The 24,852-nt window shown below is 43.8% G+C and overlaps 1 protein-coding gene across 6 annotated transcripts in view; it reads left to right on the top strand.

Annotated features, from left to right (window-relative positions):
* The window catches only part of sin3aa (SIN3 transcription regulator family member Aa), a 35,403-nt gene extending 13,192 nt beyond the window's left edge, over positions 1-22,211 (top strand). The window contains exons 1-21 of one of the 6 annotated variants that reach the window (XM_046357313.1): positions 2,937-2,958; positions 5,354-5,567; positions 7,113-7,274; positions 7,418-7,524; positions 7,630-7,924; positions 8,073-8,324; positions 8,422-8,574; positions 9,332-9,487; positions 9,669-9,755; positions 11,740-11,858; positions 12,052-12,262; positions 12,608-12,724; positions 13,371-13,609; positions 14,243-14,426; positions 14,548-15,124; positions 18,228-18,397; positions 18,569-18,742; positions 18,883-18,975; positions 19,244-19,338; positions 19,469-19,670; positions 20,647-22,211. In XM_046357313.1, coding sequence (XP_046213269.1) covers positions 5,385-5,567; positions 7,113-7,274; positions 7,418-7,524; positions 7,630-7,924; positions 8,073-8,324; positions 8,422-8,574; positions 9,332-9,487; positions 9,669-9,755; positions 11,740-11,858; positions 12,052-12,262; positions 12,608-12,724; positions 13,371-13,609; positions 14,243-14,426; positions 14,548-15,124; positions 18,228-18,397; positions 18,569-18,742; positions 18,883-18,975; positions 19,244-19,338; positions 19,469-19,670; positions 20,647-20,877 — 3,807 coding nt within the window. In that variant the 5' untranslated portion in view covers positions 2,937-2,958; positions 5,354-5,384 and the 3' untranslated portion in view covers positions 20,878-22,211. Of the gene's footprint in view, positions 1-2,936; positions 2,959-3,358; positions 3,622-5,353; positions 5,568-6,852; positions 6,892-7,112; positions 7,275-7,417; positions 7,525-7,629; positions 7,925-8,072; positions 8,325-8,421; positions 8,575-9,331; positions 9,488-9,665; positions 9,756-11,739; positions 11,859-12,051; positions 12,263-12,607; positions 12,725-13,370; positions 13,610-14,242; positions 14,427-14,547; positions 15,125-18,227; positions 18,398-18,568; positions 18,743-18,882; positions 18,976-19,243; positions 19,339-19,468; positions 19,671-20,646 lie in introns of those variants that run through there. The other 5 variants (XM_046357303.1, XM_046357295.1, XM_046357324.1 and 2 more) reach the window with 5 other exon arrangements.
* Positions 22,212-24,852: the final 2,641 nt, after the last annotated feature.

The following is a 24,852-nucleotide window of genomic DNA, read 5'->3' as shown; positions in this document are numbered from 1 at the left end:
CTTGTGTATAAGGTAGTAGTTTTGGAATTGTTAGCTAGATTACTCTTTTGTTATTACTGCATTGTCGGAACTAGAAGCACAAGCATTTGGCTACACTCGCATTAACATCTGCTAACCATGTGTATGTGACAAATAAAATTTGATTTGATTTAAAGAAATGACAGTCCACCATTACTTTAAGACATGAAGGTCAGTAATTCCGGAAAATTTCAAGAACTGAAAGTTTCTTCAAGTGCAGTCGTAAAAACCATCCAGCGCTATGATGAAACTGGCTCTCATGAGGACCGCCACAAGAAAGGAAGACCCAGAGTTACTTCTACTGCAGAAGATAGGTTAAGTTACCAGCCTCAAAAATTGCAGATCTAATAAATGCTTCAGAGTTCAAGTAACAGACGCATCTCAACATCAACTATTCAGAGGAAGCTGCGTGGATGAGGCCTTAATGGTCGAATTGCTGCAAAGAAACCACTACTAAAGGACACCAATAAGAAGGCTTGTTTGGCCAAGAAACACGAGCAATGGACATTAGACCGGTGGAAATCTGTCCTTTAGTCTGATGAGTCCAAATTTGAGATTTTTGGTTCCAACCGCTGTGTCTTTGTGAGACGCAGAGTAGGTGAGAATGGATGATCTCTGCAGTTGTGGTTCCCACCGTGAAGCATGGGGGAGGAGGTGTGATGGTGCTTTGCTGGTCACACTCAGTGATTTATTTAGAATTCCAGACACACTTAACCAGCAAGGCTACCACAGCATTCTGCAGCGATACGCCATCCCATCTGGTTTGAGCTTAGTCCCACTATTATTTGTTTTTCAACAGGACCATGACCCAACACACCTCCAGGCTGTGTAAGGGCTATTTAACCAAGAAGTAGAGTGATGGAGTGCTGCATCAGATGACCTGGCCTCCACAATCCCCCGACCTCAACCCAATTGAGATGGTTTGGGATGAGTTGGACCACAGAGTGAAGGAAAAGCAGCCAACAAGTGCTCAGCATATGTGGGAACCTGTTCAACATGGTTGGAAAAGCATTCCAGATGAAGCTGGTTGGGAGAATGCCAAGTGTGCAAAGCTGTCATCAAGGTAAAGGGTGGCTACTTTGAAGAACCTCAAATGTAAAATATATGTTGATTTGTTAAAAAAAAAGTATTCTAAGTGATTCCATGTGTTATTTCATAGTTTTGATGTCTTCTATTATTTTACAATATAGGAAATAGTAAAACAATTAAGAAACACCCTTGAATGAGTAGGTGTCAACTTTTGACTGGTTCTTTATATTTAGGCTATGCGAGCTAACCTGTAAGAGGCTTTGTGCTCAAACCCATGCAGTGTGATGTATGTAAATATGTGAAGTCTATGTTGACGGGAGGAGTATTATATGTCATTTGAGGCAAAATGCTGCAATTGTGGTGGCGAGCATGCGCCCGAATGCAGGAAGTGCCCTGTTAGGGTGAAGGAGACAGAGGTGGTGAGAAGAGTGGAAGGCGGCAGTAAAGTTTAAAGTTTGGATTAGAGAAATTAGTAAATGCTACTCGGCAACAGGATCCTGACATGTTGCATGTTAAAAAGGTGCAAACGTATTGGAAATCTAAGAAAATAGGCAGTGTTGTGAGTGTGGCTTAATGTTTTTTGGCATTACAAGGAATCCTGTTGCTGAATGTTCCATCCTGTAGGGATGTGATTTGGACTATGACTGAAGGAGTGGGATTGGTTTTAGGATTAAATTTTGTATTTCTTTCCACTTTCTCGTAGTTTATTTTTCCCCCCTTGTTCATTACCCCTATAGTGTGGCAGCATACACCTTTAACCTTTGTTTGCAGGCTGCCATAATACCAGAGAAGTGGTATTATGGCAGCTGTGTTTATCTAGTGAAAATAGGGTCAAGTGGCCAATGTAGCAATCACTGTATATTCCTGGTTGCAAAAATGTGAAACTTCTCTATGAGAAAAGATGCACTGAATAGTGTAGGAAATCATTGTACCATAGTTGGACTAAAACCAAGAGTAAAAGGCTCAAGTGCAAGTTTCTGCCATGTTACAGGAGAGTGGGGAGATTTTGTCATAAATGACATTGTGTCAATGTGAATAATTTTGGATATTTCAGGGGTATTACATTAGTTGTATAGCTAATATGCAGTGTTTGTAGATCAACAGGTGAAAGAACCTACAGCAGCCAAGGATAATCATGGCTGGGGTCATTTTAGCTGTTCTCCAAATAGTATTGTTTTTTTAATTGTATAGAAATGCAGTAAATGAGCTTCAACTTTGAGATATCCTTCAACATCACTAAAACTCCAACCCTGGTTATGGCCCTGCACTCATCAGATGAAGGATATCAGTCAAACAGTCATGTATTTTAAACAGTTATTTGTGTATAACATTAGCTCAAATTGCAATGATTAACGTTACATGTCGACAAATAACTTTCTCATAACCCAGCTAAGCAACTCACGTATGGCAGGCTATGGAACCATCGGCATTGGGTAAGGAAATGTGTGTACTGTTGTAGATACCAAACCAGCTTATTAATTGAAAACAAGGGTTTTCTTTGTTGACGTGACATGACGGACATCTGCATTCAGCCATGCGTGCTGACAAGATAGCCAATGCAATGCCTGAGGCAGGAATATTTAGCTAACCAGCTAGTGCACCCACTGGCAGGCAGCTTGTGGTCGGTCATTCGGTGTTCAAACAAGATAGCTGAAAAAGGAGAAAAATTTAACTTCTCTAACTGGGTAGTTGGGGCTAGCTAACATTGGGTAGTTACTGCCTTTGCATACATTCATTATGCACAATGCTAGTGGGTGAAGATTAAAGTCAATGAAGGCGGTTTTCATAAATGGAACAGATTAGCGACATATCCAGCATTACAATTGGATTTAGCTGGTAATACATTTCCCCCCAAAAATAACACAAATACATGGCTCTAGCTAGCATACAGCAAGGTCAGCTGAAACCAAGGTAATTTTCGTAGTTAGCTAGCTTGCTTCGTTAATGGAGGAAATGCTATCTAACAACCTAGAAAAATGGAGGCTTGATAACAAGAATAGTGTTAAACTGAGTATATACGTTATTAATTCGTCTAGTTATTACTGCGGTGATCTGCATGTGGTTTTACTTGCATTCTCGAATGCAGTTTTCCGACGCTCGCAACCCGGAACTACCAGAAAGGCTTTGTTTACAAACATTTGCGAGCATTTTGTTCTGTCTAATTTTCGAATGTTGTGTGCGCGAGGGTTGCGGGTGAAAGTACATCCCCTTTCCAGTTAATATTTGAGGGACTTCTCAAACTGCCAATAATAACTACAATACCATCCCACTTTGCCGCTTCTTTCGAGTCCCGTCCAATAACATTGTTCAGTGGGTGGGAAAGAGAAATACACAATCGTGGCCACGCCTCTTGTTTAAGAACCGAGCGGAGGTTGTTTTCTCTCGAGGATAATTTTCCTATTGCGGTCCGGGGCGGTGATTGTTCAAATACTTATAGCTGTTTAAATTATTTTATTTACAAAAGTATATGCATGCTCCTGTTAGTCTTTTCGGCTTTCAAAGGTTTAAGTTTATACCCACGAATTGACTGCAACTTTAACGTGCCTGTTCAAGTCTGTGTTACCAGGGCAGGGGGTGAGTTCATTTGTCAAGAATTGAAAAAACAATCATTGTTTCGTTTGAATTAGCTATTTCCCGATAGCAACTTTGATATAGCTAGCACTAAAGGGAAACTGGCATGTGGAACAGTACTTTCAGTCACTGCTGAAGTACTCTTTAGCACAGATTTGAGGAAAAAGGGTGGTAAATTGGCTACCATGTGAATATTTTGCAACGCTAACTTATTGTAGATAGTCTGCCGTGCTCCACTCGAATCGATTCTCAATGTGTTGTTGATGTTGTATGCTAGCAAGACAGCTTAGCTAACTAACACACCTACCTACCTACCTTTGCAATGGACACACATTGGTAGTTTGCGAATTTTTAAAAGGCACCGTTAATGTCATCTTTTGTTGTGGTGGTCTTATCTATGGCATTTGAAAACTAACTAGTTGACGTTAGTATGTTTTCTCTAAAGCACTCAATACTTTAGTCGTTACCCAAAGGCGGGCACTGGATCGCTTCGTCTTGTAACTCGCGGTCGGTGTTCTGAAATGGTGACAGGCCGCAAAGCGGAGGGGGAGGGTAGAGGGGACTGGCCATTTACTTTCAACTTGAAAATGAGGCCGAAGCTATTATTGTGGCCAATACACTTGCACATGCTCCTTTATACTTAACTCACAATGCCTTTATTTGGGAAACGCTGGTGGTTTGTTTGCAAGCTAGTCATGTGGCTACGTTCAAGATACACAGCATAAGTGGTTAACTAACTAGTTTGACGTTAGTGTGTTGGCAGTTAGTTTACCTACCTGATTGAAGACGCTTGCTAAGTTAACGACATGTTGGCTAGTTAGCGAGTCGGCCAGCCGAGGTTGTCTAGGTTAGGTGGCACCTACCACGTGTGTGGGCTAGCCAAAGATGTATTGGCATATTAATTCAATATAGCTAACGTTAACTCAACTTTTGCTAGCAAGCTTGCCATTTCTAAGCATAAATGTAGCATTGTGTAACTTACAGGAAGGAGCCTGTCCGAAATGTTAACCAGCTGCTAGCTAGATATTTTATTACATAAAAACACTTATTTATTGGAACCTTTCGTTACACTAAGAAAGTAGAAATCTCATATTGACTATTGTTTTGTCGTCATACGAAAATGCAGGAAATAAATCACTACCACGGTAGCTAGATCATGAATGGAATGTAAAAGCAAGCCAGTCACATTCAATCATGGGTGTATTCATATACCTCTTCGAACGGAAACCGTATAAGAAGCAAACGAAATGGGGACGAACCTTCCTGAATTTGTCCAGTAGAAACTCGTTTTTATTGCAAAACATTTTCCGTTAGGAATAAACGGTTTCTGTTCTGCAAAGTAAATCGGCGTAATGTTTTGAATACACCCCAGTACTGTGGCGTCGCTTCGATTAGCAACTCTGAGTTCTGCAGCATGCCTTGGCTGCTTGGTTGTTTTCAGTCTACATAGTATTGCAACACGTGCCACTCGTATTTTCATGTCCATGTTTAGCTTCAGATTCAAATGACAACTGGCACACTCATACTTTCTTGCCAGCATGGATGTTTGAAATAAATAAATCCTGTTTGTGTATTAAGTTTAGGCTTACATAAAAAAATGTATACCTTCTTACCTGAACGTACATATATTCTTGAGTGAAAAGGTCAACACAATTTTTGCGCGAGTATGACCAAAAAAACGGCCCTCTAAATACATGACTACCCAGACGCCATGCTGAAGTTGTTTCGTCCGCAGGTCTTTCAGCCCCCTCGAGCATGAGTTCAAAATGAAACGGCGCTTGGAGGAACAGGAACCGGTATTTGCGTCCCAACAGCGGCGCCTCACCTGCAGCACGGAGGCTTTCCAGCACCGTGTCCTGGCCCCGGCGCCTGCCGCATACGAGGCGGTGGGCGACAGCATGCAGCCTACCGCAGGCAACATTCAGTATTCTGTCCCACAGGGCTACCAGGTACGCATGGCTACACACGCAACCAAGTTTTATGGTTTAATAGGTTTAACTGCAATTTTTAACCATAAATGAGCAGTAACTTCCCTAATTGTGATATTCTGTTGCTATGTACACTCTGATATGATTTAACAATTGATCAATCGATTCCAGAACTGCATTCAGAAAACAACCAAACAATCAGTAATTTCCTCCCCCCAAAATAAATGGCTTATATGCACTACTGATCAAAGGTTTTAGAACACCTATTCATTCAAGGTTTTTTATTTATTTATTACTATTTTCTACATTGTAGAATAATTGTAGAATAATACTGAAGACGTACAAATTATGAAATCACAGATATGGAATCATGTAATAACCAAAAAGTGTTAAACAAATCAAAATATATTTTTGATTCTTAAAATAGTCACCCTTTGCCTTGACGGCAGTTCTGCACACTCTTGGCATTCTCCATATTATGGCAAGAACAGCTCAAATAAGCAAAAGAGAAATGACAGTCCATCATTACTTGAAGACATGAAGGTCAGTCAATCCGAAAAACCATCAAGCGCTATGATGAAACTGGTTCTCATGAGGACCGCCACAGGAAAGGAAGACCCAGAGTTACCTCTGCTGCAGAGGATAAGTTCATTAGAGTTACCAGCCTCAGAAATTGCAGCTCTAATAAATGCTTCACTGAATTAAAGTAACAGACTCATCTCAACATCAACTGTTCAGAGGAGGCTGCGTGAATCAGGCCTTCACGATCGAATTGCTGCAAAGAAACCACTACTAAAGGATGCCAATAAGAAGAGGCTTGCTTGGGCCAATAAACATGAGCAATGGACATTAGACCGGTGGAAATTTGTCCAAATTGGAGATTGTTTTGGTTCCAACCTCCGTGTCTTTGTGAGACGCAATGTGAGTGAACGGATGATCTCTGCGTGTGTGGTTCCCACTGTGAAGCATGGAGGAGGTGTGATGGTATGCGGGTGCTTTGCTGGTGACACTGTCAGTGATTAATTTAGAGTTCAAGGCACACTTAACCAGCATGGCTACCACAGCATTCTGCAGCGTTACGCCATCCCATCTGGTTTGCTCTTAGTGGGACTATCATTTGTTTTTCAACAGGACAATGGCCCAAAACCTCCAGGCTGTGTAATGGCTATTTGACCAAGAAGGAGAGTGATGGAGTGCTGCATCAGATGACCTGGCCTCCACAATACCCCGCCCTCAACCCAATTGAGATGGTTTGGGATGAGTTGGACCGCAGTGAAGGAAAAGCAGCCAACAAGTGCTAAGCACATGTGTGAACTCCTTCAACACTGTTGGAAAAGCATTCCAGGTGAAGCTGGTTGAGAGAATGCCAAGAGTGTGCAAAGCTGTCATCAAGGCAACGGGTGGCTATTTTAAAGATATAAATATTTTAAAATATATATTTTTATTTGTTTAATACTTGTTTGGGTTACTACATGATTCCACATGTTTTGATGTCTTCACTTTTATTCTACAATGTAGAAAATAGTACAAATAAAACCAATTTGACTCTGTGTGTCCCCCCTACAGGTCCCCACGGTGCCACAGAACTCGAGTGGTCATGTGCACACCCCTAGCCCAACTGTACACCACCACAGCCCAGCGGTCCAGCCCCACGGGCCCCCTGTGATGCAGTGCCACGCTCACCCCCCTGCCTCAGCCCAGGGCCAGCAGCAATTCCAGAGGCTCAAGGTGAGACCTCCTGGCCCCCCCGTTTGGTGTTTTCCAGGCCAGCTTAATGAGAGCAATTTAGATTTTATTCTGAAATATAATCAAATAAGACCCAGATGAACAGTGATCAGACTTAGAGTGATGGATATCTTTCTGTCTCTCAGGTGGAAGATGCTTTGTCTTACCTGGACCAAGTGAAACTCCAGTTTGGCAACCAACCTCAAGTCTACAATGACTTCCTGGACATCATGAAGGAGTTCAAGTCTCAAAGGTGAGGTCATTCACGATTGACATTTAAGGTTTTGCCTCTCTCTTACTCTAGCATGACAAATGTTAACTGCCTTTCAAGCAAATATGTTTCTCTGTTTTGTCACAGCATTGACACTCCAGGGGTGATAAGCAGGGTATCCCAGCTCTTCAAAGGCCACCCCGACCTCATTATGGGATTCAACACCTTCCTGCCACCGGGCTACAAGATCGAGGTTGCGACCAACGACCTGGTCAATGTAACCACGCCGGGTCAGATCCACCACATCACCCCTCACGGCATTTCTGTCTCACAAATCCCCCTGTCGGGACCACCCACCCCGCACCAGCCCCAGGTGCCAGCCCCCACCACCACCTCTGCACCATCCCCTCCCACACAGCCAACCCCTACCAAGATGAGCAAGGTGAGTGGGTGAAAATATATATATTACACATTATTTGCCTGTATTATGTTTACCACTCTGTTTTCTCAGTCTGCTAGTCCAAAATGTTAAATATGTTAGTTTTTCCCCAACATGATTTTATATACATATTCATTTTGTCTTTGTCTAGCAGCCACTGCAATCTCCAGTCCTCACGCCAAGCAGCCAGCCCAATCCGTCCATCCCCGCCTATGCCTCCCCCCAATCCCCAACCCTGCAGCCCCACACACCGATAAGTGGCACGCCCAATGCCCCTCCGCTGCAGAACAACCAGCCTGTGGAGTTCAATCATGCCATCAACTACGTCAACAAGATCAAGAACCGTTTCCAGGGTCAGCCAGACATCTACAAAGCCTTCCTGGAGATCCTGCACACCTACCAGGTCAGCAGCCAAACCACATTTTCCTCTTAGACCACCTATCACATAATATTCCAACTGGAGCATTCATAATAGCAATGTTTTTCTTTGTCAACTCTAGAAGGAGCAGCGGAATGCTAAGGAGGCAGGAGGGAACTACACCCCAGCCCTGACAGAGCAGGAGGTCTATGCCCAGGTGGCCCGGCTCTTCAAGAACCAGGAGGACCTTCTCTCTGAGTTTGGCCAGTTCTTACCAGATGCCAACAGCTCGGTGGTGAGTAGAGCACAAAGCATTTATCTGTGCCCTGAGAATCTAAACTGAGTATACAAAACATTAACACCAGCTCTTTCCTTGACATAGACTGACCAGGTGAAAGCTATGATCCCTTATTGTCACTTCTTAAATCTCCTTCAATCAGTGTAATTGAAGTGCAAGAGACGGGTTAAAGAAGGATTTTTAGCCTTGAGACATGGGTTGTGTTCGTGTGCCGTTCAGGGTGAATAGGCAAGGCAAAATATTTAAGTGCCTTTTGAAGGGGTTATGGTAGTAGGTGCAGGGCAAAACAGTTTGTGTCAAGAACTGCAATGCTCTTGGGTTTTTCACACTCTACAGTTTCCCATGTGTATTAAGAAAGGTCCACCACCCAAAGGATATCCAGCCAACTTTACACAACTGTGGGAAGCATTGGTGTCAACATGGGCCAGCATCCCTGTGGAACGCTTTCGGCACCTTGTAGAGTCCTTGCCCCAATGAATTGAGGCTGTTCTGAGGGAAAAGGGGGTGGTGGGGTTTAACTCAATATTAGTAAGGTGATATCTAATGTTTGCTATACTCAGTGGATACTATAAAGTCTGTTCAAAGTATTAATTTGTATTCAGAAGTATTTGTCCCTAAAAGTCCATATCAGACATAAAATTCAGTGGTTGACGTAACATTTCGATAGCAGGTTTTCAAATGAGTACCTGAGGTAATATTGTGATGCAACTACCTCTGAGCTGTCTGCCAATGTCGTGTCGCTTGTCCTCCCTAGCTGTTAAGCAAGACGACAGCAGAAAAGGCGGAGTCTGTGCGGAATGACCACGGTGGCACAGCGAAGAAGCTGCAGCTCAACAACAAACAAAGGCCCAATCAGAACGGTTGCCAGATCCGCATGCTCTCTGGGACGGTTGTCACACCCCCTGTCAAGGTACACACCCCTTATATCTGCACACTGTAGATACGAAAATGCATTACCCTCTGACTGCTTTCCAGCATGCTCTACTATTTTACAGCTTGTGTTGAATTATTTATCAGTATAAACTGATATTTTTTACATCACGGTTGAGAATTCATGCTCTTTTATTCACAACTTTGCTATCTTGAAGAAGAAGCCCAAGTTACTGAATTTGAAAGACTCGTCCCTGGTAGAAGCCAGCAAACATGGAGATGGCACAGAATCTCTGTTCTTTGAGAAGGTGAGTTTGAGCTTGGCTTTCTGCCCAATTTAGTTTCATTAGCTACGGTATTAAATAACCTGATAGGTCAATGTTTTTAACTAAATTTAATTAAATATTAACGAGTAAAAGTTGCTTATTTCCTGATATAATGAACTAAATGTTTAGATTTTTATTTTACCGTTATTTAACTAGGCGAGTCAGTTAAGAACAAATTCTTATTTTCAATGACGGCCTAGGAACAGTGGGTTAACTGCCTTGTTCAGGGGCAGAACAACAGATTTTTACCTTGTCAGTTCGGGGATTTGATCTTGCAACCTTTCAGTTACTAGTCCAACGCTCTAACCGCTAGGCTACCTGCCACCCCAGGCGGCATACCCCCCATAAAGCTTGAATGTGCAGTATGATATATACTGCTCAAAAAAATAAAGGGAACGCTTAAACAACACAATGTAACTCCAAGTCAGTCACACTTCTGTGAAATCAAACTGTCCACTTAGGAAGCAACACTGATTGACAATACATTTCACATGCTGTTGTGCAAATGGAATAGACAACAGGTGGAAATTATAGGCAATTATCAAGACACCCCCAATAAAGGAGTGGTTCTGCAGGTGGTGACCACAGACCACTTCTCAGTTCCTATGCTTCTTGGCTGATGTTTTGGTCACTTTTGAATGCTGGCGGTGCTTTCACTCTAGTGGTAGCATAAGATGGAGTCTACAACCCACACAAGTGGCTCAGGTAGTGCAGCTCATCCAGGATGGCACATCAATGCGGGCTGTGGCAAGAAGGTTTGTTGTGTCTGTCAGTGTAGTGTCCAGAGCATGGAGGCGCTACCAGGAGACAGGCCAGTACATCAGGAGATGTGGAGGAGGCCGTAGGAGGGCAACAACCCAGCAGCAGGACTGCTACCTCCGCCTTTGTGCAAGGAGGAGCCCTGCAAAATGACCTCCAGCAGGCCACAAATGTGCATGTGTCTGCTCAAATGGTCAGAAACAGACCTCATGAGGTTGGTATGAGGGCCTGACGTCCACAGGTGGGGGTTGTGCTTACAGCCCAACAGCGTGCAGGACGTTTGGCATTTGCCAGAGAACACCTAGATTGGCAAATTCGCCACTGGCGCCCTGTGCTCTTCACAGATGAACGCAGGTTCACACTGAGCACATGTGACAGACGTGACAGTCTGGAGACGCCGTGGAGAACGTTCTGCTGCCTGCAACATCCTCCAGCATGACCGGTTTTGCGGTGGGTCAGTCATGGTGTGGGGTGGCATTTCTTTGGGGGGCCGGACACAGCCCTCCATGTGCTCGCCAGGGGTAGCCTGACTGCCATTAGGTACAGTGATGAGATCCTCAGACCCCTTGAGACCATATGCTGGTGCGATTGGCCCTGGGCTCCTCCTAATGCAAGACAATGCTAGACCTCATGTGGCTGGAGTGTGTCAGCAGTTCCTGCAAGCTGAAGTCATTGATGCTATGGACTAGCCTGCCCGTTCCCCAGACCTGAATCCAATTGAGCACATCTGGGACATCATGTCTCGCTCCATCCACCAACGCCACGTTGCACCACAGACTCATCAGGAGCATGCCCAGGCATTGTAGAGAGGTCATACAGGCACGTGGAGGCCACACACACTACTGAGCCTCATTTTGACTTTTTTTTAAGGACATTACATCAAAGTTGGATCAGCCTGTAGTGTGGTTTTCCACTCATTTTGAGTGTGACTCCAAATCCAGACCTCCATGGGTTGATAAATTTAATTTCCATTGATAATTTGTGTGTGATTTTGTTGTCAGCACATTCAACTATGTAAAGGAAAAAGTATTGAATAAAAATATTTCATTCATTCAGATCTAGGATATGTTATTTTAGTGTTCCCTTTCTTTTTTTGAGCAGTGTAGTTCATCTTAAAGGGAACATGCAATTTTTTTTTTTTTTTTACTTTTTGAATCTATCTTTACTTGACGTCTCATCCAGGTGTCTTATATATATTTTTTTGCAGGTGCGGAAGGCCTTGCGGAGTGCAGAGGCCTATGACAACTTCCTGCGTTGTTTGGTTATCTTCAACCAAGAGGTCATCTCCAGGGCTGAGCTGGTGCAACTGGTGCTGCCTTTCCTGGGGTGAGTACAGAATTTGGGAAACTGCCTCACTCACTCAGTGACCGACTATTCATCCACTCTTCATTGGTCGTGGCTTGTTTCACATCATTGACATGTTCGACTGATTATGCATTCATTTGATCCATTCAGTAAAGCTTTAAGTGTGGCTGAAGCAAAAACATTTTTTAACCAGAATGGCCACTGTTGTTGACAGGAGATTCCCCGAACTGTTCAATTGGTTCAAGAACTTCCTAGGATACCGGGAAATGTCCCACACTGAGCGCTATCCCAAGGAGCGTGCCTTGGAGGGCATTGCCATGGAGATCGACTATGCTTCCTGCAAGAGACTGGGCTCGAGCTACAGAGCACTGCCGAAGAGCTACACGCAGCCCAAGTGCACCGGGAGAACGCCACTGTGCAAAGAGGTAAGTGCAACACTGCCCCTCGAAGGCAATCTAAAGAACTACAGCCATTCAACAGGCCCTCAAGGGAACCTTTTTCACCAGCCATTAACCACACCTACCTGTCAGCTGTTCACACAAATAATTACTCACTGTGTGTACTTTTTTCTGAATGTAGTGGATGTTTATGTCGGAACCATGTTTCTATAGGTTTACTTGGTGAAATCAGAGCTGTATTATTACCAGAGCTGTATTGTGTTGTGTGGTGCAAAGCTGTGAGGCAATTTTTTTTTTTTTTTTTTTTTTTTTACACCTTTTTATATGTGTAAAGTATGTACACGATGTTTAGTGTGTACTTGCTTCATCCAGGTCCTCAATGACACCTGGGTGTCCTTCCCTTCCTGGTCTGAAGACTCCACCTTTGTGAGCTCCAAAAAGACCCAGTATGAGGAGCACATCTACAGATGTGAGGATGAACGCTTCGAGGTGAGTTAGCCCAAAACTGTAAACCAAATTAATAAGAACAGTTTCGATCTGTTTAATATATGCCATTTAGCAGACGCTTTTATCCAAAGCGACTTACAGTCATGTGTGCATACATTCTACTTATGGGTGGTCCCGGGGATCGAACCCACTACCCTGGCGTTACAAGCACCATGCTCTACCAACTGAGCTACAGAAGGACCCCTGTTTCATGGACAAATACATCCATCTATGCCAGGGATGGGTAACTTTGATGGGGTGGGGAGCACAAAAAAACAGAACTCGTGTCATGAGGCATCCCCTTGCTAACAAAACATTTTCAGCCCCCCTCGTGACATCTATTTTATTTTACGTTTCCTGTGAATTTGCACATTTTGCCATTGGGTGGAGGTACACCTTTGCAGTTTTTAATATAACTAATGTCCAATGGGCCCTACCCCTGTCAGTAATTCGACCATATTCACTACAAGTTTAGATAGCTGGCCGCTAGACTAATTTACCAGTCTAAAACATTTTTACTGACATGGGCTAATTAAATTTAGAAATTGCTCCCTTTTGCTCATCCCTGATCTAAGCTATTATGTTGGCTTGCCCATGTTGTGCTTGTCATGTAACGCTCCCTTATTTTCTTTTTTTTATTTGCCTCCAGCTGGACGTGGTGCTGGAGACCAACCTGGCCACCATCCGCATGCTGGAGACCGTACAAAGAAAACTGTCCCGTATGTCTGCCGAGGAGCAGGCTAAGTTTCGCCTGGACAACACGCTGGGAGGCTCCTCGGAAGTCATCCATCGCAAGGCCATCCAGAGGATATACGGTGACAAGGCCCCTGACATCATCGATGGGCTCAAGAAGAACCCTGCCATTTCTGTTCCCATTGTGCTGAAGAGGTGAGTGTCAAGCCAAAACTCAAACTGTACCAGGAAAGGAGTTCTTTTTTTTATTGCGCATTTAATTTGGATGAACTATCCCTAGTTTCTCTAAACTGTTAATTACATTTTTATATATTTGTGTACGGGGCTTTTGTGGATGTCTACATTCTTCTTTCATGCATGCTTATATGGCTATTTTTTTATTTTACCTTTATTTAACCAGGCATGTCAGTTAAGAACAGATTCTTATTTTCAATGACTGCCTAGGAACAGTGGGTTAACTGCCTGTTCAGGGGCAGAACGACAGATTTGTACCTTGTCAGCTCGGGGGTTTGAACTTGCAACCTTCCGGTTACTAGTCCAACGCTCTAACCACTAGGCTACCCTGCCGCCCCAGTTAGCAGACCGTGTTAGCAGACCGTGTTAGCAGACCGTGTTAGCAGACCGTGTTAGCAGACCGTGTTAGCAGACCGTGTTAGCAGACCGTGTTAGCAGACCGTGTTAGCAGACCGTGTTAGCAGACCGTGTTAGCAGACCGTGTTAGCAGACCGTGTTAGCAGACCGTGTTGAGTTGAAAACTATGAATCTTTTCACTTAGTCACATCTTGAGGTTTTCTCCTACAAGTCTCCTCATTCCCATGTTGTCCTCAGGTTAAAGAACAAGGAGGAGGAGTGGCGGGAAGCCCAGAGGGGCTTCAACAAGATCTGGAGGGAGCAGAATGAGAAGTACTACTTGAAGTCTCTCGACCACCAAGGTATCAACTTCAAACAGAACGACACCAAGGTGCTACGATCCAAGACACTGCTCAATGAGATTGAGAGCATCTACGACGAGGTGAGTTTTCTTGAATTTCAATAAGTTAAAATGGATAGAATTTAAAATTGTGGGAATTGTATGTTGCTGTTCATTCAACAGCAAGTAGGTGAAAAGTGTGTGCTTTTGTGTTGCGGTGTAGCGACAGGAACAGGCGTCGGAGGAGAACACCGCGATGCCCAGCGGCCCCCACCTGACTTTGACCTACAAGGACAGCCAGATCCTGGAGGATGCTGCCGCCCTCATCATCCACCACGTCAAGCGGCAGACGGGCATCCAGAAGGAGGATAAGTACAAGATCAAACAAATCATTCACCACTTGATCCCAGACATGCTGTTTGCCCAGCGCGGCGAGCTCTCGGACCTGGAGGAAGAAGAGGAAGAGGAGATGGAGCTGGATGAGGCCGTGGCCAAGAAGCACAATGGCGTCGCGCAAGGCGGAAGCCCCAACAAGTCCTCCAAGCTCCTCTTCTGCAACACGGGTGCCCAGAAGCTGCGAAGTTGCACCGAGGCCTACAATCTGTTTTACGTCAACAATAACTGGTACATCTTCCTGCGGCTGCACCAGACACTGTGCTCGCGGCTGATGCGGATCTACGGGCAGGCGGAGAGACAAATTGAGGAGGACATCCGGGAGCGTGACTGGGAGAGAGAGGTGCTGGGCCTCAAGCGAGACAAGAATGACAACCCTGCCATCCAGCTGAGACTGAAAGAGCCCAGTGAGTTCATAGCACAAAACTGTTAAATCCACACAGCCTTTTCACACTCAATCACTCAGGGTTTTCATCACTTTGATTGGTAAGTCTCATAGACACACAGTGCATCAGCACTGTGATAATGGGGGGCTACGTGGATCTGTGAAGCATTGAGCAAGCTAGAGATTGGGTAATCATAGCCTTTGGCGATACACAGTATGTGCAGTTGTCTGCAAAATTTCCACGGTAAATCAGTTGCTATTCAGATTGTGCATTGAAAGATGTGTTTAAGTATAGAGGTCTGCTTGGCACTTATTTTATTCATCCTGCCAGCGGACTCCCACCTGTTACTGCAAAAACTGGTCCTCAACCCAACCGCAGTCCTGCAATGTTATTTTAGGTTTAAGTACATTTTCACGTGGCCCATTATATTAAACTATCGATATTACTGATATACTGTGTTTATCGGTCAATGTGCTAGATGTAGTTTGAAGAGAGCAGAGTTGGAGAGACTTTCTCTATAGCTATTTTTATAGCCTACATTCGGAGTGAGACTATTTTCAGACTGAGGCAAATATGGTTAATCAGCATGTATTCCTAGGCAATGTTGTAAACTATAGCCTTAATCATATTTAGGAAGTACAGTTCCTTGGAAAGATACACCACAATAAATTGAACCTTTATTTAATTAGGCAAGTCTGTTAAGAACAAATTCTTATTTACAATGATGGCCTAAACCGGCCAAACCTTCCCCTAACCTGGACGACGCTGTGCCAATTGTGCGCTGCCCTGTTGGACTCCCGATCACGGCTGTTTGTGATACAGCCCAGGATCTCATCAGGGTCTGTAGTGACGCCTCTAGCACTGCGATGCGGTGCCTTAGACCTCTGCGCCACTCGGGACACTTGCTCGGTGAACATTTCATTCCAAAATCATGGGTATTAGTATAGAGTTGGTCCCCCCTTTGCTGCTAACAGCTTCCACTCTTCTGGGAAGGCTTTCCACTAGATGTTGGAAAATTGCTGCAGGGACTTGCTTCTATTCAGACACGAGCATTAGTGAGGTCGGGCACTGATGTTGAACAATTAAGCTCGCAGTTGGTGTTCCGATTCATCCCAAAAGTGTTCATTGGGGTTGAGGTCAGGGCTCTGCCACACTGATCTCGACAAACCATTTCTGGACCCCACTTTGTACACTAGGAATTGTCATGCTGAAACAGGAAATGTCCTTCCCAAAACTGTTGCCACAAAGTTGGAAGCACAGAATCATCAAGAATGTCGTTGAATGCTGTAGCATTCAGATTTCCTTTCACTGGAAATAAGGGGCCTAGCCCGCGCCATGAGAAATAGATCCAGACCATTATTCCTCTTTCACTCAACTTTATTGGCACTGTGTTCGGGCAGGTAACATTTTTATTATTTTCTACATTTTAGAATAATAGTGAAGACATTAAAACTATGAAATTACACACATGGAATCATATAGTAACCCAAAAAGTTAACAAATCAAAATATATTTTAGGTTCTTCAAAGTAGCCACCCTTTGCCTTGATGACCTCTTTGCGCACTCTTGGCATTCTCTCAACCAGCTTCATGAGGTAGTCAACTGGAATGCATTTCAATTAACAGGTGTGCCTTGTTAATTTGTGGAATTTCTTTCCTTAATGTGTTTGAGCCAATCATTTGTGTTGTGACAATGTAGCTATATAGCTCAAACATTTAGCTCAAACATTTCCTGTGGTATACAGAAGATAGCCCTATCTGGTAAAAAAAGAAGAAAAAAAAGCCTATTAATATGGCAAATATAGCTCAAGGAGAAACGATAGTCCATCATTACTTCAAGACATGAAGGTCAGTCAATCTCTGGCTGTTCAGAGGAGACGGCGTGAATCAGGCCTTCATGGTCAAATTGCTGCAAAGAAACATCCACTAAAGGACACCAATAAGAAGAAGAGACTTGATAGGGCCAAGAAACAAGAGCAATGGACATTAGACTGGTGGAAATCTGTCATTTTGGTCTGATGAGTCCAAATTTGAGATTTTTGGTTCAGCCACCGTGTCTTTGTGAGACGCAATGTGAGTGAACGGATGATCTCCGCATGTGTGGTTCCCACCGTGAAGCATGGAGGAGGAGGGGTGATGACGTGGGGGTGCTTTTCTGGTTACACTGTCAGTGATTTTAATTTTTTTAATTTGAGGCACACTTAACCAGCATGGCTACCACAGCATTCTGCAGCGATACGCCATCTCATCTGGTTTGAGCTTAGTCCCACTATTATTTGTTTTTCAACAGGACCATGACCCAACACACATCCAGGCTGTGTAAGGGCTATTTGACCCAGAAGGAGAGTGATGGAGTGCTGCATCAGATGACCTGGCCTCCACAATCCCCCGACCTCAACCCAATTGAGATGGTTTGGGATGAGTTGGACCACAGAGTGAAGGAAAAGCAGCCAATAAGTGCTCAGCATATGTGGGAACTCCTTCAACATTGTTGGAAAAGCATTCCAAATGACTCCCTCGTGAAGCTGGTTGAGATAATGCAAGTATGCAAAGCTGTCATCAAGGCAAAGGGTGGCTACTTAGAAGAAACTAAAATATATATATATATTTTTACACTTATTTTTGGCTACTACATGATTCCGTATATGTTATTTCATAGTGTTGTCTTCACTATTATGCTACAATGTAGGAAATAGTCCAAATTAAGAATGAGTTGGTGTTTGAGCTTTTGACTGGTACTGTATACTAGGCGCACTTGATCTCACATGCCCAACTAGAAGAGCAGAGGTAGGCTACTGAAGTTGAAGTAGCGAATTCTGAGTTTGTGAATAATGTGACATGCTTTTAATACAATGGGTAGGCTAACTCATACAAAGCGGAAAGACCACCATTTCTAACTCCGTAGGGCAACAAAAAAATATTGTAATTCCAAAGAAGTCTGTCTGACCGCCCACTCCCACCCGCATGAAAAATGCTGACGGCGCCACAATGATCTGTCGGGATCCTCGGGTCCTGCGGTTATCCCATGGGAATGCAGTCCTCGATTTAAATGTCATCTGTACATTGGTTGAACTGATGCATAGTGCCATGATCAGTTTGTGATAGTCTTCCTTCCCCACCTGCAGTGGATATAGAGGTGGAGGACTACTACTCTGCCTTCCTGGAGATGGTGCGGAACCTTCTGGATGGCAACATGGAGCCGGCTCAGTACGAGGACTCCCTCCGGGAGATGTTCACCATCCATGCCTACACCGCCTTCACCATGGACAAACTCATCCAGAGCATCGCCAGGCAGGTCAGTAGCCCCTCATTACTGCTATTCTTTTACACTATGTTTGGGCTAGTAGCATAGCTAGCGTTTTGATCCTCCAGGTTTTTGTTTAAGCATTTTTTTTAATAGGTTTCTGCTGGTCTAGACCTTGTGCACTTTTCTCCACTCAGCTCTTCTTCTTTTCTGTGTCTGCAGCTCCAGCACATAGTGAGTGACGAGATCTGCGTGCAGGTGACAGACCTGTATTTAGCAGAGAGCACCAACGGGGCCACCGGAGGTCCCCTTCCCACCCAGACATCCAGAGCTTCCACAGAGGGATGCTACCAGCGCAAGGCGGAACAGATCATGTCCGATGAGAATTGCTTCAAGGTAGATCGACCACTGTCAGGAAATGTTTTTTTTTTCTGTGATGTCAGTTTCAGACTATCGAACACATCTATAAATAAAAGCTCTTAACGTTATCTTTCTCTCTCTCCTCTCCTGCCTTTCTTCCCTCGCTCTCGCCACAGCTTATGTTTCTAAAGAACAGAGGCCATGTTCAACTGACAGTGGAGCTTCTGGACACCGAGGAGGAGAACTCCGATGAACCCATGGAGGCAGAGGTAATAGACAGCACAGCACAAATATATGCTTTTATTTTCTCCTGTGTGAACCCAGGCACCTCTCAGCTTTCCGCCACTTAATTAGCGCACCTGTATTTTTTGTTATACTGTATTTGACCAATGGTGAAGATTGTTGTCAATCTGCGAACACACCTAGTTGAAAGTTGTTTTTAGTGTTGTGGTAAACGGTAGATGTGTGTTATCACTGCTAATCTTTTATTTTGGCAGCTGGTCTGTGTATTGAGTGGAGTTGTTTTGTATTTTCTAGCGCTGGTCAGATTACGTGGGTCGCTACCTGAATTCTGACTCTACCTCTCCAGAGTTGCGGGAACACCTTGCTCAGAAACCTGTCTTCCTTCCCAGGTTAGTGTCACTCTATTTGAATATGCATTCTTTATTCTCTTTATTCTCCCTTTTCAAGGGGGAAGTGGTGCAAAACGCCTCAAACGAGAGTTAGCTTTGACTAGCCTAACCTGGAACCTTTTCTAATCAGGAACCTCCGTCGGATACGGAAGTACCAAAGGGGTAGGGAGCAGCTAGAGAAGGAGGCCAGCGAGGGAGAGAAAAAGTCCACGGAGAATGCCGAGAACCTTAAAATGGAATGTATGTTCAAGCTCAACTCCTATAAGATGGTTTATGTCTTCAAGTCTGAGGACTACATGTACCGACGCACTGCCTTGCTGCGAGCTCACCAGGTATTAACCTCTCCTCCCATTTACTCATATTCCACTCCCACTACCGTCTTAGTGTAGTGGAGCTGTACATATTACCCTTTGTGGCCTCATCCTTTTAATGGGCACAATCCTATTTGTGACTTGTTATTCTAGTCGGTTAATTTAGTAACCATCCTCTAAATCAGTGGTTCCCAAACTTTCACTCAGGCTCCCCTTCAAGCATTGGGGAACATTCCGCGCCCCCTCCTGCACGTGCAATGTCTATTTCTGACTGTTCACAACCTTCTTGTTGGTGGAGAGAACGTTTCTCATCTTTAAAGCTTAATTCCAGCAATTCTACACATTTTGTCACATGTTGCAGAGAACTTGCAGGTTCTACATCTTCTTTTCTTACAATTTTATACTTTTTTCCATGACGATTGTGTTTTCATGTGATAATTGAGTGACTCAAACATTACAACAAAATATATGGCTAAAAAACATTCGCTGACATGGATTAGTTGATCTGGACATTTCTGAGAGGTTATAAATAGCTCTCTTATGCCGTGTTCACATGCAAATCGGAACTAGGAAACTCAAGCATTTCAGACTTGCTGATTCATTGAACGCGGCACGTATAACTACAACCAGTTAGCAAGTTGGGAATGTCAGCGTTGCCTAGTTCCAACTAGTTTGTGAACGTGACATAAGCTATGTAATGACTGACATGACAAGGAAAACTGATGCACTACCCATTTTTGAAATTGCACCTTGTGCATTCTACTATTACAACTTTCAAGAGTGCGTTGAAAGCCGGACTGAGTTCCTTTTTGGGGTGGGACCCAAGTGCCCCCTCCGCCAAACCCTCGCGTGCCTCAGTTTGGGAACCACTGCTCTAAAGGACCACCAATTGTGTGAGCGATACCGTAGAAACCTATATTTGCTGTGTTGAGAGTTCTGTTTCTTTTAACGCAGTAGTATCATGACCACGGTGTCCCTCTCTCCTTTCCACCTGCAGTCACACGAGAGAGTGAGCACTCGGTTGCACAAGCGCTTCCAGGCCTGGGTCGACTTCTGGGTGAAGGAGCATGTCACTCGCGACATGGCCGCTGAGACCAACAAGTGGCTGATGGGAGAGGGGCGTGACGGTCTGGTGCCGTGCACCACCACCCGCGAGCTGGAGATCCTCCACTTCATGAACATCAACAAGTACCGTGTCAAATACGGCTCACCCTTCAAAGCACCATAACCCACCAGGATTGGAAGGGGGGTTTGGGATTATATACTAGGATGGGTCAGGAATGGGTGAGGAGGAGAGGGCATATCAACAACTTTCTAAGGCTGATATGGGAGCACAACACACAACTAGGTCTTACCGGGGGTGACTGGATCACTGTTTTTAACCAGCGGTTTTAGCTGTGCACACTTTTGCAGGGCCTTCGGTGCCAAAATGTAGGGAGTTGTTCTGTTGGTTGAAATCTAGCCACAGTCACTGACCTGAGCTCTTACCAGCAGACCAAACCACATCGCAAATCATGGTCTTCGGGGCTTTAATAAAAGGCTTTTGGGACTTGCCCTGTGTGTTCCCTAGAGGTGCCTGCTAGGTTACAGCCTCACTTGCGCTCAGTCAGTAGGCTGGGGTTTGGTTGTTTGTTATTGACAGACATAGTAATATATGACGCCATCAGAATAAGGATTCTGTTGTCAAAGATTACTTGTGACGGTGTAACTGCGGTATCCGTGGAAAATAGTTTTGGGGGATAAGTGCACTTAACTATGAATTGGATGGGGTTGAGTTTGAGTTGCCACGGTTTCAAGGGTGCATGGAGCTCAAAGCGGACTTTAGTTGAAACGATCTGGCACAGCCACGTCCCTGTGCTGGGGACAAATCACAATAACACATCACTTCAAAACGAGAACACGATGTTTCTTATTGGTCACCTTTCCTTTTCAAACACACGGGTGCATTAAGAGAACGAGGCCTGAGTCCCATGCAGCGTTGTGGGGTGAAAAGCACTGTTGTGTTTAATGTAAAAAGACAAGTAGATTAGCCACACAACTCTGCTGTGTCTAACTGTAAAATTGTATAGCTTGTGAATGTCAGATTATGAAATGTATTGTGTGTGTGTGTATATATTTATTATAAGTATATAAACACAACTAATCCTGGCCAACCCTGATATTCAACCTTTTGAAATTGCTGGCAATGCCCTACTACGCCAATACACCAGCTTGTACACATGAACCGAGATCATTATGGATGGACTATCCACACACTGTAAATAAACTGTACATAGTGTCAGACCTTTTTTATGACTAAGAACTGCGTTGTTGTGCTAGTAATACTTTCTAAGCTTACTGTGGACTTTAGTGAGAGGTGGCTGAAGTTAGTACGTATATGAAAAATAAAAATGCAAGACAGTTTTTACCAAAGGGAGTTGATTATGATAGTTTTTTTTGTTTTTCCTTACTGTGTTTTTTTTGTTGTCCTTTGTAGTTAGAAATGTTCATTTGAAAAGAAGAAATGTATCCAGGTCTTTGTTTTTGAAATGGAAGTTTTATAAAATCTTAAAATTTTTTGAAGTTTGATTTTGGCTTTCATTTCAGTCGATATCACTGCCCATGTGGATATGCTGAACATACTCTCAATGGAGTGGCGCTGGGCTATTAGCGGATGGCCTGTATCCACAAAGCATCTCAGAAAAGGTCCTAGGAATCCTGTTTTAAAACCTGTTTTAAGCCAATCTCTATCAAATCGTTTCTGGATAATAATTAAGTACCTCATTGTGATTGTTTTCAATTAAAATGGTAAAAAATAATAAAATAGCTTCTTAGCGAAGACTTGCTAGGACTGTCTGGGAGTGGTCTGAGTGGGGAGGGAAAAACTGAACTAGCTGTTATTGGTGGAGAGGTTTGGAACTCGTTATTGGTCTATTAACTAATTTACCGCATGGTGATGTCACAATGGAAAGGCTTAAGCTCCAATCCCCCAAAACAGGATGAACGAAAAGGGCATTGTCATTTTCATGATTTCTAAGTATTATTCAGACCGCATGGTGTGGAAACGTATATAAAACACTGAAAAATCACATGTTTTACTGCACTGGGTATTTTAATCTTCTCAAGTTGTTTGGCATGTGATACTAGATGTACACCGAGTGTAAAAAAAAAAAAAAAAACATTAACTGCTCTTTCCATGACAGACAGACCAGGTTAAAGCTATGATCCCTTATTGATGTCACTTCTGAAATCCACTTCAATCAGTAGATGAAGGATTTTTAAGCTTTACGTAAAACGCTTTTCAACTTACTCAAAATGATTGTTAGGATCAAGTCTTAAAATGCATCTACCACAGTGCGTTTTTCTTGTTGACTTTAGTTTTACCAAAGTACGAATAGTTTGAGAACCTAAGGAACCTCTTACAAATTAATAAATATCCCATGAAAATGTTTTGGTGCCAAAGTCTTGGATGGTGAAACCAGCAGGTATCAATAGACTGCTGTCTTTGTACCTTGATTACCGATGTACGTATTCTTCTGTTTTTAGCTGTCCAGGAAGCTGGCATTGGTATATATATATATATATATATATATATATCTCTCTCTCAACAACAAAAAAAAGAACCGTCACCTTTTCAGGACCCTGTCTTTCAAAGATAATTCATAAAAATCCAAATAACTTCTTAGAACACTGAAGAGGCCTTTCTACTTACTGACTCAAAAGATGCCCAGGGACCCTGCTCATCTGCATAAATGTGCCTTAGGCATGCTGCAAATGGGCATGAAGACTACATGTGGCCAGGGCAATAAAATTACAATGTCTGTACTGTTGAGACGACTAAGACGGCACTACAGGGAGACAGGATGTACAGCTGATCGTCCTCGCAGTGGCAGACTACGTGTAACAACACCTGCACAGGATCGGTACATCCGAACATCACACCTGCGGGACAGGTGCAGGATGGCAACAACTGCCCGAGTTACTCCAGGAACGCACAATCCTTCCATTTAGTGCTCAGACTGTCCGCAATAGGCTAAGAGAGGCTGGGCTGAGTGCTTGTAGGCCTGTTGTAAGGCAGGTCCTCACCAGGCAACAACGTCGCATATGGGCACAAACCCACCGTTGCTGGACCAAAAAAGTGCTCTTCACTGACATGTCGCGATTTTGTCTCACCAGGGATGATGGTCGGATTTGCGTTTATCGTCGAAGGAATGAGCGTTACACCGAGGCTTGTACTTTGGAGCGGGATCGATGTGGAGGGTCTGGGGCGGTTTGTCACAGCATCATCGGACTGAGTTTGTTGTCATTGCCTGCAATCTCAACGCTGTGCGTTACAGGGAAGACATCCTCCTCCCTCATGTGGTACTCTTCCTGCAGGCTCGTCATGACATGACCATCCAGCATGACAATGCTACCAGCCGTACTGCACGTTCTGTGTGTGATTTCCTGTAAGACGGGAATGTCAGTGTTCTGCCATGGCCAGCGCAGATCTCAATCCCTTTGAGCATGTCTAGGACCTGTTGGATCTGAGGGTGAGCGCTAGGGCCGTCCCCCCCCCCCCCAGAAATGTACTGGAACTTGCAGGTGCCTTGGTGGAAGAGTGGGGTAATATCTCACATCAAGAACTGGCAAATCTGGTGCAGTCCATGAGGAGGAGATGCACTGCAGTACTTAATGTAGCTGGTGGCCTCACCAGATACGGTTACTTTTTTTATTTTGCCCCCCGCCCCTTATTCAGGGACACATTATTTAGGTTCTGTCAAGTCACATGTCTGTGGAACTTTGTTTATGTCGAATCTTGTTAGGTTCATACAAATATTTATACATGTTAAGTTTGCTGAAATTAAACGTAGTTAAAAGTGAAAGGACGTTTCTTTTTTTTGCCGGGTTTATATAAAAAATAAATTGACTGCACTGGGCCTTTTAAGACACTGCTCATTAAAACTGTTTCTACGCTTGTATTCACGACTGTTTTGAGCTACCGGAAAGGAAAGATGGTGATGACGCTCAACGACGTTGTAAATAATGTCGGAAAAGCAATTTCGACGAGGCATCGGCAGCTATGAACTCTAGTCAATCGCGGTAAATGTGACGATGGTAAAAAAAAAATATATATATATATACACTACTAGTCAAAAGTTTCGACACCTACTCATTCAAGGGTTTTACTTTATTTTTACTATTTTTTTCATTGTAGAATAATAGGGAAGATGAAATAACACAT

This window comes from Oncorhynchus gorbuscha, linkage group LG01 (genome assembly GCF_021184085.1).
Source record: "Oncorhynchus gorbuscha isolate QuinsamMale2020 ecotype Even-year linkage group LG01, OgorEven_v1.0, whole genome shotgun sequence".
In the NCBI taxonomy this organism is placed as follows: Eukaryota; Metazoa; Chordata; class Actinopteri; order Salmoniformes; family Salmonidae; genus Oncorhynchus; species Oncorhynchus gorbuscha.
Note: the sequence above shows the minus strand (reverse complement) of the source record. Positions and strands in the feature narration are given on the sequence as shown.